Below are 17,562 nucleotides of genomic sequence, written 5' to 3'. Positions count from 1 at the left end.
AAAATCTGAGACACTACAAACTAGAAATCTGAAACCAACAAAAGACAAACTCAACAATTCACATAAGACATAGTGTCTCACTCCTTACACTCTTTCAATCACATCACACAAAATACGGTCTCTTTAGTTAAATTTCGAATTAGAGAATGATGTTTACGTTTTATGACGCACAGGGGCGAGGTTTAAAACTACCTGGGAATTCCTAGTCAAATTCACATTTCCCTCAAGAAGGAAGTCTTTTTTAAAATATGGCTTAAATGGGTGATGGGGATTAAGGAGGGCACTTGTGATGAGTCCCAGGTGTTGCATTTAAGTCTTGCATCGCAAATTCTACGCCTGAAACTAATATATTACACTGTATGGTAACTGGAATTGAAATTAAAACAAATCAATAAATGTTGGCTTTGAAAATATTACATGCCACTATTCCATAAAACTAAAGATAATGGCAAATTTGTCATCCTATGCTTGGTACCTTATAGTGACTACAAGAAAAAAATGCTCCCTAAAACTAATCTACAGACAGTCTAAAGATACTTAAACAGTAGGTAGAAAAATCATTATGCTGAAAGAGCTGGAATCCTGGATCTTTAAAGGTACAAACATTACAAATAGAGTCTTTTATTCAAAATCAAACTGAATATATGAAATCAAGCTGGATAGAGAACTAATTAGAGAAGGAGGGCAGAGATGCCTGGGTGGCTCAGCGGTTGAGCGTCTGTCTGCCTTTGGCTCAGGTCGTGATCCTGGGAGGAGGTCCCACATCGGGCTCCCTGCGTGGAGCCTGCTTCTCCCTCTGCCTGTGTCTCTGCCTCTCCCTGTCTGTGTCTCTCATGAATAAATAAATAAAATATTTTTTAAAAAAGAGAAAGAAGGAGGGCAGACTTTAAAGTCATATATGGGTAAAGGGAAGGTATCTGCAAGTATTTCCTGAGATTAGATTTTTTAAATAAACTTCACATAAGAAATTTAACATACATTCCAAATTGAAAAGCAGAAAAAAGTTCTAAATAATATTCAATAGATTTCTTTCTCTCCCTTTCACAGTTACTGACCTATAATCTAGAAAATATCTAAAACTTCTGTTATAAGGTTTGGAATTTTTTTTGTGAGAAGACTTTTATATAAAAAGTAATTTATGCTACATTCCTTAGAAGTCTGCTTTTTACTAGTATTTTCATTAAAATACTCTTTTTAAAGGTATATGAAAATGAAATAATCTGCTGTTCATAATTTTTCCTAATAATGTAGACTAGGAAGTTGTTTTTAATAGTTCTTAAGCTATTTTTAAAATATCTGACATATTGTTTTATCAAAACACAAATTTATATGGAATTTCCACAGCAAGTTAAAAAAAACTTTTAAAGCCAGGTTTGGGGCCTCCATTTTGTCACAGACCAGTTTTGTGACCTTCAAAGAGTCACTATCTCTCTGCACCTTTATTTCTTTACTAAAAATTAGGGTGTTGAAACACAATCCATGACTCTAATCAATAACTGCCATCCCACTACGATTAGATGGCATCTCCTTTAAAAAGCAGCCTCATTTTCAAAGGCCAATATTGTCTCTTCCACTTTACAAATGGAAAGTAACATGTCTATAACTGAGAAATGTAATAGTTATTCCCTACTTGCTTTAGGTACACTTTATTACCTAAGCCAATTAACAGAATTCATGAAACAAATAATAAATAATGAAAGTTCCATGCTTAAATCAGAATTAATTTTTTTTCCTATTGCCCTAAATGGCAATGTAATTTTCCACTAACACTTACTGTGCTTCATTTTGAAGTCTGAGATCATTTCTCATTGGAGTAGTCCATGGAAGATCATTTCATTTCTTCTTAACATAATGGTATAGTTTCTATGGATTTATTGTATTTTCACTGTGTTAAACTTTAAGTAGGTTGTTTTGAAATCTGAAGGTTAAAATTCAATTCTAACATTACCTCATGAAACCGTACTGGTTGAGAAATCTTTATTTATTATAAAAATTTGACACACTACTTTTTAGTTTTAATTTCTTATTCTGGCTATGAAAATTTAACCAGGAAAAACTTAAAATATTGTCTTAATTTAAATAGCTTGGAAGACAGAATTTTAATTTTTCATTTTCACTTTGTAACAGTTAAAAACACTAATTCTACCCAGACCACTTTAGTTAATCCTTGTGTATTAATACATTATTTTAGAAGTTCTATATAATTCAAAGAGGTTTACTACCAATTATAATCACTTTCCAGCTTATATTCATACCCAAGTAAAGATAAATTATTTCAAATAAAACACACCCCATACATTTAAATAAATATCTGGCAATATCAAATGCTAGGGAAATGTTCAATAAATCACTGACATTTGAAAATAGCAGTGCATGCTTCTTCCATATAAGCTCATCACCAAGAAATAAAAATCAGTGCACTAGGAATTCCTTATATTAAATATTCAAACATAATAGTTCTCATTTAAATTAACAAAAATACATACTAAATTAAATTTACCAAGAATTTTCATTTATTTTGCTAATATCCATTTTTTTTAAAAAAGAAAACAATCTTCTCTATCATTAAGTGAATTCATGTTCTGTTCAAGTAGCAAATAAAACATACACATTCAACTAATAATGTAAATCAATTCACCAGAACCCAATGTTACTCTCAATTATTACAAATTGGGTTTTTTTCCCCCCCCCCCAAAAAAAACAGAGGCATCCTTGAATAAAAGACTAAGGACGGAAGGATGATCCTGAGTCAACACAATCTTTTTTTTATGCTTTAATGTCTGAAATTATTTTACTTTATTATACTAAATTAGAAGAAAAGATAATAAAATATTTTATAATACTTAACATTCACATGATTAATATTTTATAAAAATCAGTTTAACAACAACAAAAAGTAACATTTTTGGTAGCCATCAAGTTTAGAAGAAAGGAGTACCAACTCCCACACATACTTCACACACAAGAACAATCACATTTCCTAAAAGTCCTGGTTAAAGTTATTGCAAAGATCAAAAGATCAGGCTCGCCTAGCTTAAAAATTCACAAGCAAACACTAAATTAAAATGTACATAAACATCATACAGAGAAGGAACCCAAAGAAGAAAAAAATTCCTGCTTCCTAGTTTAAACTTTGCTTAAATTTTACAGTTTAGATTTAGTACTAGCATTTTTCACTTGCTTCTTAGGATCCCCTTTCCTAGAAGGGAAACTTATCTTCAGTGAACTGGGTTCAAGAAAGTTATTACAAACTATGAATTTAAAGAATTATGAAAGAGTTCCCAAATCACAGGGAAGGTTGGAAAACGGAATGCGGAAGGATCAAGACTAGTATTTGAAATATATTACCTGTTCCAAGTTTTGAAGGCATTGCTGGCTCTTTTGAACAGATATCCTTCCATAACAATGCCATTTGCAGCATCTACATTATATTCTAACTTAGAATCATCACTGGAGAAATCCTAGACAAGATAAAAAAAAGTTCATATGGTTTTATTAAGTCCCCTAGACAACAAATTTATTGTAGAGAAACAGCTCAAATCACAGAAAAGCTTTGTATTAAGACAATTATATTAACAATATTCATAAGAAAAGGCGAGACTTAAATGCTGAATAATAGAAGAATGCTTCAACATATTAAAATATTTCAATTTGGGGCACTTGAGTGGCTCAGTCGGTTAAGCATCTGCCTTCTGCTCAGGTCATGGTCCTGGGGTCCTGAGATCAAGCCCCATGCTGGGCTCTTGGCTCAGCAGGGAGTCTGCTTCTGCTTCTCCCTCTCCCTCTGGGCCTCCCCCAAACTCATACTCTCTTGCTCGCTTGCTCTCTTTCAAATAAATAAATAAAATCTCTTTTAAAAAGCTAAAATAATGGGACACCTGGGTGGCTCAGCAGTTGAAAGCATGCCTTCGGCCCAGGGCATAATCATGGAGTCCCGGGATCAAGTCCCACATTGAGCTCCCTGCATGAAGCCTGCTTCTTCCTCTGCCTGCATGTCTCTGCCTCTCTCCGTGTCTCTCATGAATAAATAAATAATATTTTTTTTAATTAAAAGATTTCCTGATGAACTTAAAAGTAATTTGTACAAAACTGCAAGACTACTGCTATCCCCAATTTTAAAATTCTAAAAATCAGCCTCAGAACTTTCAAAATTACTTCTGGACCAAAAATCAAAGTTAGAATACTATCCTTTTAGGGAATAGCAAACTCTCGGGCTTGAGAAAGATTTTGGCAGAAGCTAGATGACCATCTGCAAATGATGCTAGGATGTGAAGGTTCTCCCTTAGTAGCCAGGCAGAGTGAGAATCACCTAGGGACCTTCCAAACCTAAGTGTCTACAAAGATGGAATATGGAAACAGACTAATTCAGAAAAACAAAATTTATTAAAAACAAAAACCCTGCTGACATCTCTCAAAATTTAACCATTAAAAAAAAAAAAAGGACTAACCCAAACTAATCAAATGAAACAGAATCTATAAACAAATTGCTACATTTTCTCCTGCTTTTCTTTGAAAAAAAAAATCAGGAAAATCTTAATTCCTTCATTTAAAATTTATTTGAGGCTGTAATTTATTTAATTATGCAGACAGGATTATGTCAGCAATAGATATAACTGAGTTTGGCAACACTCTAAAGGTTTCATTTGTAATACTGGCAGCTTTTTAATGACCCTGATGCTACTTAAAACATTAAAATATAACACCTCCTTAAAGTACAGTGCATTATAAGTAATTTTCTAGTTTTCAACTATATTTTTTGAGAAAGGTTGTCTTCAATTTAATTACTATTAATATCAATTAATACTGTATAGTACTTAAAGCGTGACAGATTATGATTTTATAACAAAAGCAACTAGTAACACTATATAAAATATATAATATTATAATTTAAATATATTGATGAGCTGACAAATTAGGAAGAAATACTCAAAGGCACAAGAGAAGCGAAAATAGGAGGCTTAAAGAGGTAAGCAGATCAAGGAAGCCAGATTTCACCTTAAGGGCGTTTGCCTCACCAGAATTGGAAGCTTTGGTGTGAGGCTGAGGGAAAAGAAGGCAAGACCAAGACTGGCCAATAAAGAGAATCGAGCAGAAACTTTCCCTTCTGAAATTGCAAGCAAGACAAGAAGGGCCTTTATCACTTCAATTCAAGATTATGCTAGAGGTCCTAGCTGACAAGATAATAAACAAAAAGTAAGGAAGAATTGGAAAGGAAGAAACTAATATTATTTGCAGATTATATGACTTTGTACAAAGAACATCCAAAACAATCCAGAAATAAATTAGCATTAAAGAGACCTTATTAACAAGGTAACTGGTTTCAAAGTCAATACAGAAAAATCAATTTTAATATGTAATAAAAGTAAACAGTGAGAAAAAATTTTTAAGACATTTACAGTAACATTTGCAATATAAGTATATATGAATAAATTTAACAGAAGATGTACAACTATAAAACTTATAAAGGATATAAAAGAAAACTTAAAGAAATAAATATTTCAAGCTCATAGGTTAGAAGACATTATAAAATAAAGATATCAATTCTTCCCCATATTGATTCACAGATCCAATGCAATCAATCAAAATCCCAAAAGCTATTTTTATGCAATCTGAAAGTCTGCTCCTGAAATTTATATAACAATGCAAAATTTAGGCAATCCACTTCTGAAGCAGAGAAGGTAGGAATCTTAGCTTTGTCAGACATCAAGATTTACTATAAAGCTAAAATAATTAAGGCAGCATAGTATTGGCACAATTAAGACAAAAAGGCCAATGAAAAGAACTGAAAGCCTGAAACAGACTTCATATGTATACAAACGTGATGTAAATCAGAGGATACAACAGAGTAGTAAGGAAAGAACACATTTTTAAATAACTGATTCTGGATCATCTACATACCAGTATAAGAATACAAAGAATCTGGATCTCTACCTCACACCATAACACAAACATCCAATTACAGATGGATTTAAGGTCTAAACATAAAAGGTGAATCTATAAACACTTAGAAGATTACACCAGAGATATTTCTTCATGATCTTAGGATAGGAAGGACTTATTAAACAAGACACAAAAAGTACTAAACATAAAAGACATTAAAAAAAAAACTATGTGAAAATTAAAAACACATAGTATATCCCCCCAAGATACGCTTAATCCAGATGATATGAAGAATCTGAACAGTTAGGCAGCATGATGTAAAAATGGAAGAAAAACTAACAGACATTTCTCAAACCAAATGACCAATAAACACCAATAAGGGGAAGGTGCTTGAGTTCATTAGTAACTAAAGCATAAATTAAAACCACAATGAGATGTTAGTATCTACCCACTAAAATTAGCAAAAATTAAAAACCTTCACAATACCGTGGGGGTGGCCAAGAACACTGAGAACCCACACACAGAGCTGCCTGCCAGGAATGGCAATATCATTTTGAAAAGTAATTTAGCATTATTTACTGATAGTGAACATATATATTCCCTCTGAACCAGGAGTTTTACTCCTAGGTATAAATCCATCAGGAATATGTACACATATCCAAAAGACATGTATATGAATGTGCATAGCCATCACTGTTTCTTTAACTGATCAATTTAAATTCTTGAAAAATGTAAATAATTACATCAGACATATTTTCCCTTAATTTTTATGACTAAATCTTTTTCCCTTTTTTTTTTTTTTTTTTTTTTTTTTTTACCTGTAATGCAGCCTTGTGTCAGCATTTAAGGGCAGAAAAAAGCAAAAATAGCATTACTTTCTTTAAAGTACAGCGGTACCTATTACTTAAAATCAAGTAAACTAATTTTAGATTTAATAATCTACTGTTGGATTCTCAGTACAACACCGAGCTGTGTATACAACAGGGACAAATATTAAAAGATACACAATATTCATTAAATAATTCAGTTTAAGCAAAAAATCACAAGTTCCTACAAATATCATGATCTCTCATTTTAATTACAAATGATTGGTCCCAATTTTTAATAATCTCTCCATGGTAATGTCATTAACACAAATTACTCAACCAAAAGTTACTCTAACTTTAAATAAAACAAAACAGAAGTTAGTCTTACCTAACTATAACTGGAAGTAACTAAGTTAAAGATGGTCTGGTAGAAAATTTTCCCCTTTATGTTTCTCTTTTAATATTAATAACCCATCGTCAATATAATTTTCCTTACCTGTACTACTAACTTCACTTTAATTTTTTTCCACTGACATCTTTTAAGTCAGATCTTGTTCACTGGTCATTTATATTCTAAGTAAATCATAATAAAAGTTGATCTGACTAGTCAATACCACAGGAACAGATTTTTAAAGCAATGCTAGAAGGCATCTTTTTTTTTTTTAAAGGAACACACAAATAGGGTACCCCACCACCACAAATTATACAGTCAAGTTTTCCACATTTGGGGAAATTCCAAGGGTCAGCACATTTGGAGTCAGTGGATAAGCCTCACCCTGGGAAACCACTTTTGGGTTCATGCTCTCTCCCCTGCTGGGTAAGTACAGAAGGCACCTTGTCACATACTCGTATTAGATTCAATCTCCAAGTCTCTCCTTTTATTTTCAGATTACCACACAAAAATATTACTGACTATATAAGATGAAATATTATTACGTTGAGTTCCAAGTTACTTATAATCAAACCCCTCCACACACAAAAACAAAAATATCATATTTAATTTTCATTTTCAAAAATATATTTTTCAAATATCAATTTAGCTATGCTTAGGCAAATTCACAAGAAATGCATGTGAAATTCCAACAACACATGAGAGAGGGCAAGAGCTGCCTCAGAGTAATCTAGCTGTTAGGTCCACAATACCAAACACACACACTGATGCAAAGAGATGTTCTTCACCGCCCCCTCTGCCCACCCTCCACCCCATCCCTTCTCACCCACACACTTTACAGAAGTTGGTGATATCCTAACTGAATCTGTTAATAGCAGTTTAAATTTTAAGAGGCATTTTTTAATTAGTTAAGATAAGATTGTGGGCCTGGGTGGCTCAGTTGGTTAAGTATCTGCCTTCAGCTCAGGTCACGATCTCGGGGTCCTGGGATGGAGCCCTGCTCAGCGGGGAGTCTGCTTCTCTCTGTTCCTCCTCCTGCTTGCGATGTCTCTCAAGTAAGTAAGTAAGTAAGTAAATAAGTAAATAAATAATCTTTTAAAAAAAAGATCCTATGGGATTGATGTTTTTGCAAAGTGGTTCAAGAACATGGCTTTCAAATATTGCCTGACCATCCAAAAAATTTTTACTTTTCACAAAAAAAGGGAAGATTTTATCTACCCAATTTAATTATTACAGCAACTTAAAGGATTTGTTCCAACACAATGGTATCTTGCTGAAACCAGTAATTGAGCAATTGCATAAAATAGGAATTACTCTCCTTTAATTTTTCTCAAGTACCTTTTGTTGAATGGTGGAATGTTTTTGCTCCATCTCTCTTTTCTCCTTTGCTGCATCCACAACCAGTCGATCCAACTATAAAGGGAGAAAATTAGACTGAGTTAAAAATTAAAGAAAAAAAGGTATGATTATTTTTTTAAAACACTCAATAAGTCAGCCAATTTAAGTCTACTAAGACCAGGGTATAAAATAGCTATTGTTCAAAAAGAAAAAAAAAAAAAAGCTATTGTTTAAAGTTCTTTTTTAAAAAGCTCAAAAAATTTAAGAAATCATAAAATCTCATTTCTTTCTTGTTCTTTCCATCAGAAAAGATGATTTTTTTGTATTACGACAAATGTCCTGGCTTCTTGAACTACTGTTCACTAGAATAAAAAAGAATTGGGTTATAAATTATGTGAGTCTACTCTTCTAGACTGTGATGTATGTCATTTCATCTTTGAATCCCCATACCTCTAACTGATTGTGGGAAAAATGAAAAAATAAAAATGCAAATATCAATAGGAATAAGAACAATAAAGTATTAAATATCCAAATGTTTTCATTGATATCTTTTAAAAACAAAATATTAGGGCAGCCCGGGTGGCTCAGCGGTTTAGCGCCGCTTTCAGCCCAGGACGTGATCCTGGAGACCAGGGATGGAGTCCCACATTGGGCTCCCTGCATGGAGCCTGCTTCTCCCTCTGCCTGTGTCTCTGCTTCTCCCTCTCTCCTGTGTAATAAAATCTTTAAAATAATAATAATAATTTTAAAAAGCCTTTGTAAAAAAAAAAAAAACATTTTGTCCTTCATTCACTGTATTACAAATGATAGGGTTTTTTTTTTCCCCTAGCAGAGAATAACTTTGGCCACAGAATCTTTTTTTTAATTAAAAAAAAAGTTTTTAATTATTTAAATCTGCTGGTTAACACACAATATTAGTTTCAGGTGTACAACTGGCCACAGAATCTTAATTATCGCTGAATATTAATAACCAAAAGAAAACACATTGAAACAGAATTATCACTATTATAAATATCTGATTTAGATGGCAACTATACTATACTTGAGGATCTAATGCATATATGCCTTAGTGACACATAACATTGATTTAATGGCTAATGCTGGTATATGCTGCACTAGGAAAACATGCTCAATATTTTCTTATATTGGGGGCACCTGGATGGCTCAGTCAGTTAAGCATCTGCCTTTGGGTAGGGTTGTGATCCCAGGGTCTTGGGATCGAGCCCCACATCTGGCTCCTTGCTCTATGGGGAATCAGCTTCTTCCTCTCTCTCTGCTCCAACCCCCTGCTCATGTATTCACTCCCTTTTTCTCTCTGTGGAATAAATCTTTTAAAAATATTTTTTTCTTATACTGAATGAGTGAAACAACCATTATGCCATGGTTTTATAGCCTTTAATTTAATTGAATGGCATATAAATATTATTTATTCATTCTGATTGAAGAGAGGTACAAGGCAGACCCTAAGATTCAACTAATATTTATAAACTTGTGTGCATGTACCTGCTATGCTAGTACTGCAATGCAAGTGATGGTTTTCTGCCTATCAGATTGGTAGTAAATGCCTCTGCTACATCCCACCTCATTGCTATAACAACAGAAAGGGGGAAAATTCACCTTTCTCTGTTGGAGCAGAAGTATAAAGAAAAAAACTATCTCAACGTGATAAAGGGTTAGGGAAGGTACAAGTTGAAGAGATGTGAAAACTGACAGTCTTGTTTCCTACATGCTGGGACTAGATCAGCAAGAGGGAGTCTGGAGCACAACATGTCTAATAGAACATACTTCTATTAGTATTGGACAGTAGGAGTTTCACAGGTACTTATAACCAGCCAGGTGTCCCCAGTCCTCTGTGTTTGGAATCCTTTCTACTCCTACCACATCAGACATAATCACTTATCTTTCTGCTTTTGAACTTCTCCCATTTCCATCTGCTTGTATATTTGTATAAATCCTACTATCTTAAATAAAGCCTTCCTCCAACTCGTATTTCTCTCTAGCCACCACCTTCTACCTCTCTTTCCTTCACAATACAACTTCTGAAAAAATCTTCCTTGTTCTTCACTTGTCTATTTCTTATTCATCTACTCACTGTAGTTTAGCTTCTCCCACTCAGACCCTCAACTCTCACAAAGGTAACAAATAATCTTGCTGCTAAACCCAATAAGTAGTTCTCAGTCTTAGGTTTACTGGACCTTCTTTCCAATATTTGTACTGATAACCACCCTCTCCTTTTTGAGAAACTCCTTCCTTGGTCTGTGCCACCACCATCTCCCAGTTTTCTACCTCCTCTCTCATCTATGTTCTCATAGAGCTCCTCATATCTAGTCATCTCTCAAAAATATGTCATGCTTAGGGCCCTGTCTGAAATAGATTCTTTTACTCTACACTAGTGGCCCTTGACCTTAATTTAACAAAATCAAAATCTTTAAGCATAGTGTTCTAGCACTCACATTTTTCAAAAATAGCTTTCAAAATACAAAAAATGATTTGGGGATACCTATTAACTCTCCTTGAGTCAATTCACCCATTCTTGTGGTTACAATTAGCAATAATATGCTACTGACTCCTTTAACCTAGTTTTTTGTTTGTTTGAGCTGCAGATATACCCACTTAGATGTCCTATCATAAAAATTTAACACATTTAAACCTCAACTCATCATGTCCCTCTACCTTCAAAAATTGGCTGTATCTTAAATATCCCTTGAGTCTATTTGCTTCTATCCCTACTGCCATGTTCCTAGTTCCAGATGTAGTTCTCTCATAACTGAATTATTTTTTAAATTTTTTAAAAATTTTTTAAAAATTTTTATTTATTTATGATAGTCACACAGAGAGAGAGAGAGAGAGAGAGAGAGAGAGGCAGAGACACAGGCAGAGGGAGAAGCAGGCTCCATGCACCGGGAGCCCGACGTGGGATTCAATCCCGGGTCTCCAGGATCGCGCCCTGGGCCAAAGGCAGGCGCCAAACAAACCACTGCGCCACCCAGGGATCCCCTCATAACTGAATTATTGAAAGAATATCCAAACTGGCCACCTCCAACCAGGCTATATTTTCCACTACACCAGAGCTTAGATGCTTGTCAAGGATCTGAAAGATTATGTGGGAACAGAGAGGGGAAACTGCAAAACTGAAATTAATAAATGTCTAAAGTATAAAGTGGACTACTCAACTGCAATCCAACTCTTTTGTTTTAAATTATATTTAATGTAAGATGAGGGTGCAACATAATGCTTCACAGAATGTGGGGGATCCCTAGAGCCGAGGAAGTTCTTGTCTTCCTCCCAAGTCTGGGCTACAGGTCCTAGATGTATGTCCCTATATACCTCTTTGATCCTCTGTTACGTGGTAGAGACAGCCAGATATCCTCCAATATCCAATCTCTTTCTTTCTTTCTTAACAAAACAACACCCAAATTCTTGTAGGTCACATGATTATCTGGCATGAAGTTTGTATCTCTCAGCTTTTCTTGTAGCCATTGTGCCATTAGGATGCACAAAAGTAACTCTAAAATTTCCAGGAGATATCAATAAAGAGAGAGAATGCATCTTTCTCCTTTCCCCTTTCCTGTTAGCTAGAATGTAGGTATGGTGACTAGAACTTGATCACCCACTTTGAACCTTGAGGTAGAATAAAAAATATATAATAAGCCTGCATCCCTACAAAGCAAGTGACAACCATACCAGGCTTTACATATGGAAATAAAATTCCATCTTGTTGAAGCCACCACTATTTTAAAGTTTCTATTTATCACATGCAAATGAGCTTAGTCTCAACTTATATACTCAGAAAGGACATTTAGCACAGGGAGTAATAGTTTGGTAACTTGCTCATTTCCTCCAATAGATTAAGTTCTACAAGTCAGGGAACAGAGCCCCACATCAGGTGGAGGAGGGGGATGAGTGAACAAAATGGGTGAAGGGGGTCACAAGGTACAAACTTCCATCTATAAAATAAATAAGTCCTGGGAATGTAATGTACAGCATGGTGACTATAGTTAATGCTTCTTATACTGTATACTTCAAAGTTACTAAACAGTAGATCTTATAAGTTCTGAAGACAAGGAAAAAAATGTTTAACTCCGTGGACTAAAAGATGTTAACTACACTTCTGAGGTGGTCATTTGACTATACACTCACACACACACACACGTGTGTGTGTGTGTATTAATATACACACATAGGGCAATCCCGATGGCGCAGCAGTTTAGCGCCACCTTCAGCCTGAGGTGTGATCCTGGAGACCCGGGATTGAGTCCCACGTCGGGCTCCCTGCATGGAGCCTGCTTCTCCCTCTGCCTGTGTCTCTGCCTCTCTCTCTCTCTCTCTCTCATTCTGAATAAATAATCTTTAAAAAATAATAATAATATTATACACACATATATCTCAAAGTATTTTATATACCTAAACTAATGCAATACTGTATGTCAATCATATCTCAATGAAAAAAATACAGATAGCACTGTATAACACAGAACCCAGCAATACAGTACGATATTACCTGTGCACCAAGATCCTTCATGTAGGGCCCCAGTTCACTGAATAGATCGTATCCTTGATGGAAGAAGGCCAAATGGGCATACATAAAAGATAACATCTAATAAGAGAAAAAAAAGTTTAGCATTTTAAAATCAATTATTAGATATTCTGAAATTTTATAAAAATCTTATCGGTTTAAAAATTCCATCAGAGTCCAAAATGTCAAGACTACTTAAAATTAAAAATGAGTCACTTTTCTTAAAAGAGTATTTCAGAAGTATTTGTGAAGTGAGAATAAGTTATATTTAAAAGAAATCTCCAGGGATCCCTGGGTGGCGCAGCGGTTTGGCGCCTGCCTTTGGCCCAGGGCGCGATCCTGAAGACCCGGGATCGAATCCCACGTCGGGCTCCCGGTGCATGGAGCCTGCTTCTCCCTCTGCCTGTGTCTCTGCCTCTCTCTCTCTCTCTCTCTCTCTGACTATCATAAATAAATAAAAATTTGAAAAAAAAAAATAAAAGAAATCTCCAAGTGGTTTATCATTTTTAAGATGCCCCAAGTTTTAGTTGTTTAGATTATATCCAGACGATCAAAATTCATATGGTAATAACCAAAAGAATCAAGTTCTTAATACTTTCACCATTTTCCCAGGTACAATATAAAATATCTATATGCCTTTCAACCAAACTCACTGGCAAAACTTTAAGTTGCAAATAAAATATTAGAAGATTAGAAGGGGAAATATGAAGCTCTCAAAATAAAGCAATCATACTTTATATACCTATTAGGATCACCAAACACAACCCAAAGTAGAAAAATGTTCATTTTCTTTATCAAGATACTGAAATGAGTCAACAGACTTTGCCAATATGGAGGTTTCTGTATATTCATTCCCAATATCCAAAAATGTTGCTAATAGGTTAAGATTTTTTCCAGGTTTCCCTACATTTTACCTATTTGTGAGAGAAAAATCACCCTTATTTTTATTTGTCGTTTTTAAATGGTTACAAATTTAATTCAATCACAATAGTGAAAGAATCTTCCAAACATCCATGTTTATTTTTAGCAAGATGAGGCATCTGTTTTAGCATATTCAATCAATCTGTGAACTATATCCAGCTCTATCATCTGTTTTTGGATGACTATGAGCTAACAGTAGTTTTTAGACATTTAAATGGCTGAAAGACAATGAAAAGAAGATATGGAATTCATGACATGTGACAATTGTATGAAATTCAAATTTCCATGTCCATAAGAAAAATCCTTATTAAAACACAGTCATGCTATTCATTTACCTGTCTTCTACGACTGCTTTCTCATTACAACATCCCAGTTAAGTAATTACAACACGGACACCACCATCTGCAAACCTAACATATTTACTTCCTGGACCTTCACAAAAAAAGCTGCCTACCCCCAGTAGATTCATGTGATAGAATTCTACATGGCCAGCAGAGTCAGCATTAAATAAAGGACATTTAATGACACATGGTGATTTGTACAAAAGAAGTTAAAAACATATGCAGCAATGATTTCCATTTGGTTTAAAGAAATTAAATGCAATTTTAAAGCACACATATACATATTTACATACATACATGCACACAGAAAGAGATGAAAAAGGATGAGAATATATGCCAAGATATTAACAGTGGTTCTCCCCTGGTAGTAAGATTCATAAGTATTTTAATTTTTTTTCTTCGTGCATTTTACTTTCCAATATTCTACAATTAACATACATTACTCTCAATCTGGAAAAGGAAGTGCAGGTAAAGAGCGTTACCTGATAAGTAATAACATACATATAGAATTTAGGGAAATGCTAGGTGGGGACAAAAACCAAAAGCAATTTAGGTACACCCTCCCAGGGAAAAAAACAAAACACTTCAGTGAACAAAGAGGAAAAATTATCTCTAAGGTTCTCAAAATATGAAAGAGTGCAGTGTCATACCACTACCATCCCCTGTCCACTTGTTGGCTTTTAAAAAAAAAAAAAAAAGGTCAAATAAAAAAATGGGCATATAGGATCAGGGAAAAACATTATTCTCACATTTTATACCATTTATTTTCAAATGGCATTCTAAAGAACAAACCAAAAGGTTGATACATCATCAATAACCCTGAGGAAAAATTCTCCCAATGATACAATTTATGTATGCCTTCAATCTCAAATATTTAAATGTCAATATTAAGGCACTCACAGTGTGTTAATAGAGGAGATAAACATAAATAACTCTAACATGAAGTAAACAAAAAAGTGGTTAAGTGACATAAGAAGTATACAAAGATCTGTAAGATTAATTATGAACCTGGAATAAATACATGTACATATAGATACACACATATAGATACACACACATGATGCTGTTTTAAACACTTACATAGGTACACTTAGATCATATTAAAATATTGAAAACGTCATTTCAATAAATATCTTACTGATTTTAGGATTTCTGATCTCCTTTTTGATTGAAGGACATTAATCTGAGGGAAAATACAATTAGTTAATCACTCATGCATTATTTTAAAAACTAATCTACATTGTAACATTGTAAACTTTGCTTACTGATAGTTTGATACTTTTCCAGAAAAGTAAATAAAAACAAAATTCAGGTGTTTCACCCTTTGACCAACGTTTTGCAAAAATAGTTAAACATACCAAGGAAACTCATCTGTTTTCAGATCAAAGAAAAACTGGCCATGTATAAGTCATAAATACTGTAGTGATAAAACTATCACTTTGATAAAAATTTGAATTTCTTAGAATTTCTTCTTTCCCCATTCTCCTTACCTAATTGCTCATCTAGACCCTTCAAAATATATCCTTACTGCAAATTCTCAATACTTTTCTCAATACTTTTACCACGACCAACCACCATCTCATCCTTTCTAGATTGTTACAATAGCCTACTAACTAGTCTCTCTATACTCTTGACTTTCTACAATCCATTCTCCACACAGCAAACAGTGATCTTTTCAAAGTATAAATAAGATTATGCTATATCCAACTTAAAACCTTCCAACTTCCTCCTATAGCCCGCATGACCCTTTGTGATGATCACCTCTGTAACCTAGTTTTCTACTACTTTCCTCTTTCTATGTTACAACCACAATCCAAAACTACTCCTACCTCAACACCTGCAAACTAGTTGTTCTGTCTTCATGTCATGATTGTCTGTCCAGATAGACACAAAGCTACCTCTTACTAATCAGGCCCCAGTGAAATACTATCTCCTCAGAAAGGTCTGAGGAGGCCCTATGTACTCTTTAGTACATCAACCCTATTTATTTTCTTTATAGCATTCATAACTACCTTATATTTTCTTATTTACTTATGTCTTTCCACAGCTAAAGTGTGAGCTCCGTAAGATCACGGTCTTACTTTATCCCCAGCTGCATTCCTCAAGTGGTACATAGTGAGGACTCAATATTTGTTAACCAAATTAATAGACATTAAATAATATTTTAATTAGACTGAACTTACTGAAAGACCAGTAAATTATAAAAGTTGCCTTTGTGGCATATCTCTCCCAACTCTAGAAATCCCTAGCAAATATTTTATTTTTGTCTCATAGATCAACTTAATGAAATTAGATGTTTATGCAAAAAAAGTCATTCATTTTTTGCTAATATTGTCCAAAGATTACAGAGTATTTTCCTTTTCGATATGTTCTTCCCATTGAATATTTGGCCTGTTGTTTTATAAGATAATTTAAAGCACTGATCAGAAAACTAAAAACATACCAAGAAAAAGCCAAATAACTATGCCTAAGGAAGCACTAACTTCCTTTGTATGTCTGTTTCAAGGCCTATTCAGTTTTGAGAACTAAAATATTAACTTTCAAATGCTCTAAGTAAAAGTAGAGGCTGCGGATAACCTATTATTCAAACAACAGTTTGAACAGACACAAGAGTTCTCATCAGAAAAATCAAACAAGATAATGGTTCTGGGGGACGTGCAGGTCCTAACGTAAAACTGTTGGATGGACATCAGAGGAAATGGATAATTTATTTTTCAACCACTGGACTAAGGGAAGGGATATAACCTATAGAAAAGACATATAGATAAATAATTGCAATAAATGTGACTGCTTTAATAACAATGTGTGTGATAATGTTATGACAAAACAGAGGAAGCAGAAGCAAGAATGATTCACTTTGCCCAGAGAAACTTGTGTAACTGACCACAGAACAGAACAAATTGGTAAGAGGGCAGGAAACAATACAGACCGGTGTTAGTGCTGCAGCAGGGGTAAGAAAGAGCAGACTTAAGAGTACACAGAACTTTTTTTTTTTTTAGGAGGGCGGGAGAGTGCACCAGCAGGCAGTGGGGGTGTGGATCACAGAGGGAGAGAGAATCCCAAGCAAACACCATACCCAGGGCAGAGCCTGACTCAGGGCTCCACCTCATGACCCTGTGATCATGACCCGAGCTGAAATCAAGAGTCAGATGCTCAACCAACTGAGCCACTCAGGTGCCCCAGTACACAGAACTTTTTAAGGCAGTTCTGATACAGCAGCTGAGAATGAGATTATCTGATGCAATTCTCTTTGTGGATTTCTAGGATTCAGTGAGAGGTGTCGCCATTCAGTTAGGGAAAGGCAGAAAGAAGCCATTTGGAACAAGACAATTTTCAGTTGTGGATACAAAAAGAGAGATGTCTGAGAAA

At 34.5% G+C, this 17,562-nt stretch overlaps 1 protein-coding gene and 1 non-coding gene across 8 annotated transcripts in view; both read right to left on the bottom strand.

Moving 5' to 3' along the window:
* Positions 1-17,562, bottom strand: part of ACAP2 (ArfGAP with coiled-coil, ankyrin repeat and PH domains 2) — a 128,470-nt gene that overhangs the window by 31,768 nt on the left and 79,140 nt on the right. For 5 of the 7 annotated variants that reach the window (XM_038583230.1, XM_038583229.1, XM_038583224.1 and 2 more), the window contains exons 7-11: positions 15,332-15,376; positions 12,917-13,012; positions 8,416-8,490; positions 6,699-6,710; positions 3,349-3,461 (exon numbers count right to left, since the gene is read on the bottom strand). In XM_038583230.1, the coding sequence (XP_038439158.1) occupies positions 3,349-3,461; positions 6,699-6,710; positions 8,416-8,490; positions 12,917-13,012; positions 15,332-15,376 (341 nt within the window). The remainder of the gene's footprint in view (positions 1-3,348; positions 3,462-6,698; positions 6,711-8,415; positions 8,491-12,916; positions 13,013-15,331; positions 15,377-17,562) is intronic. The other 2 variants (XM_038583225.1, XM_038583228.1) reach the window with 1 other exon arrangement.
* LOC119867373 lies at positions 7,350-7,511 on the bottom strand. Its single transcript, XR_005383460.1, has one exon. It is a non-coding gene; the product is annotated as a U1 spliceosomal RNA (small nuclear RNA).

Source organism: Canis lupus, chromosome 33, assembly GCF_011100685.1.
Source record: "Canis lupus familiaris isolate Mischka breed German Shepherd chromosome 33, alternate assembly UU_Cfam_GSD_1.0, whole genome shotgun sequence".
In the NCBI taxonomy this organism is placed as follows: Eukaryota; Metazoa; Chordata; class Mammalia; order Carnivora; family Canidae; genus Canis; species Canis lupus.
Note: the sequence above shows the minus strand (reverse complement) of the source record. Positions and strands in the feature narration are given on the sequence as shown.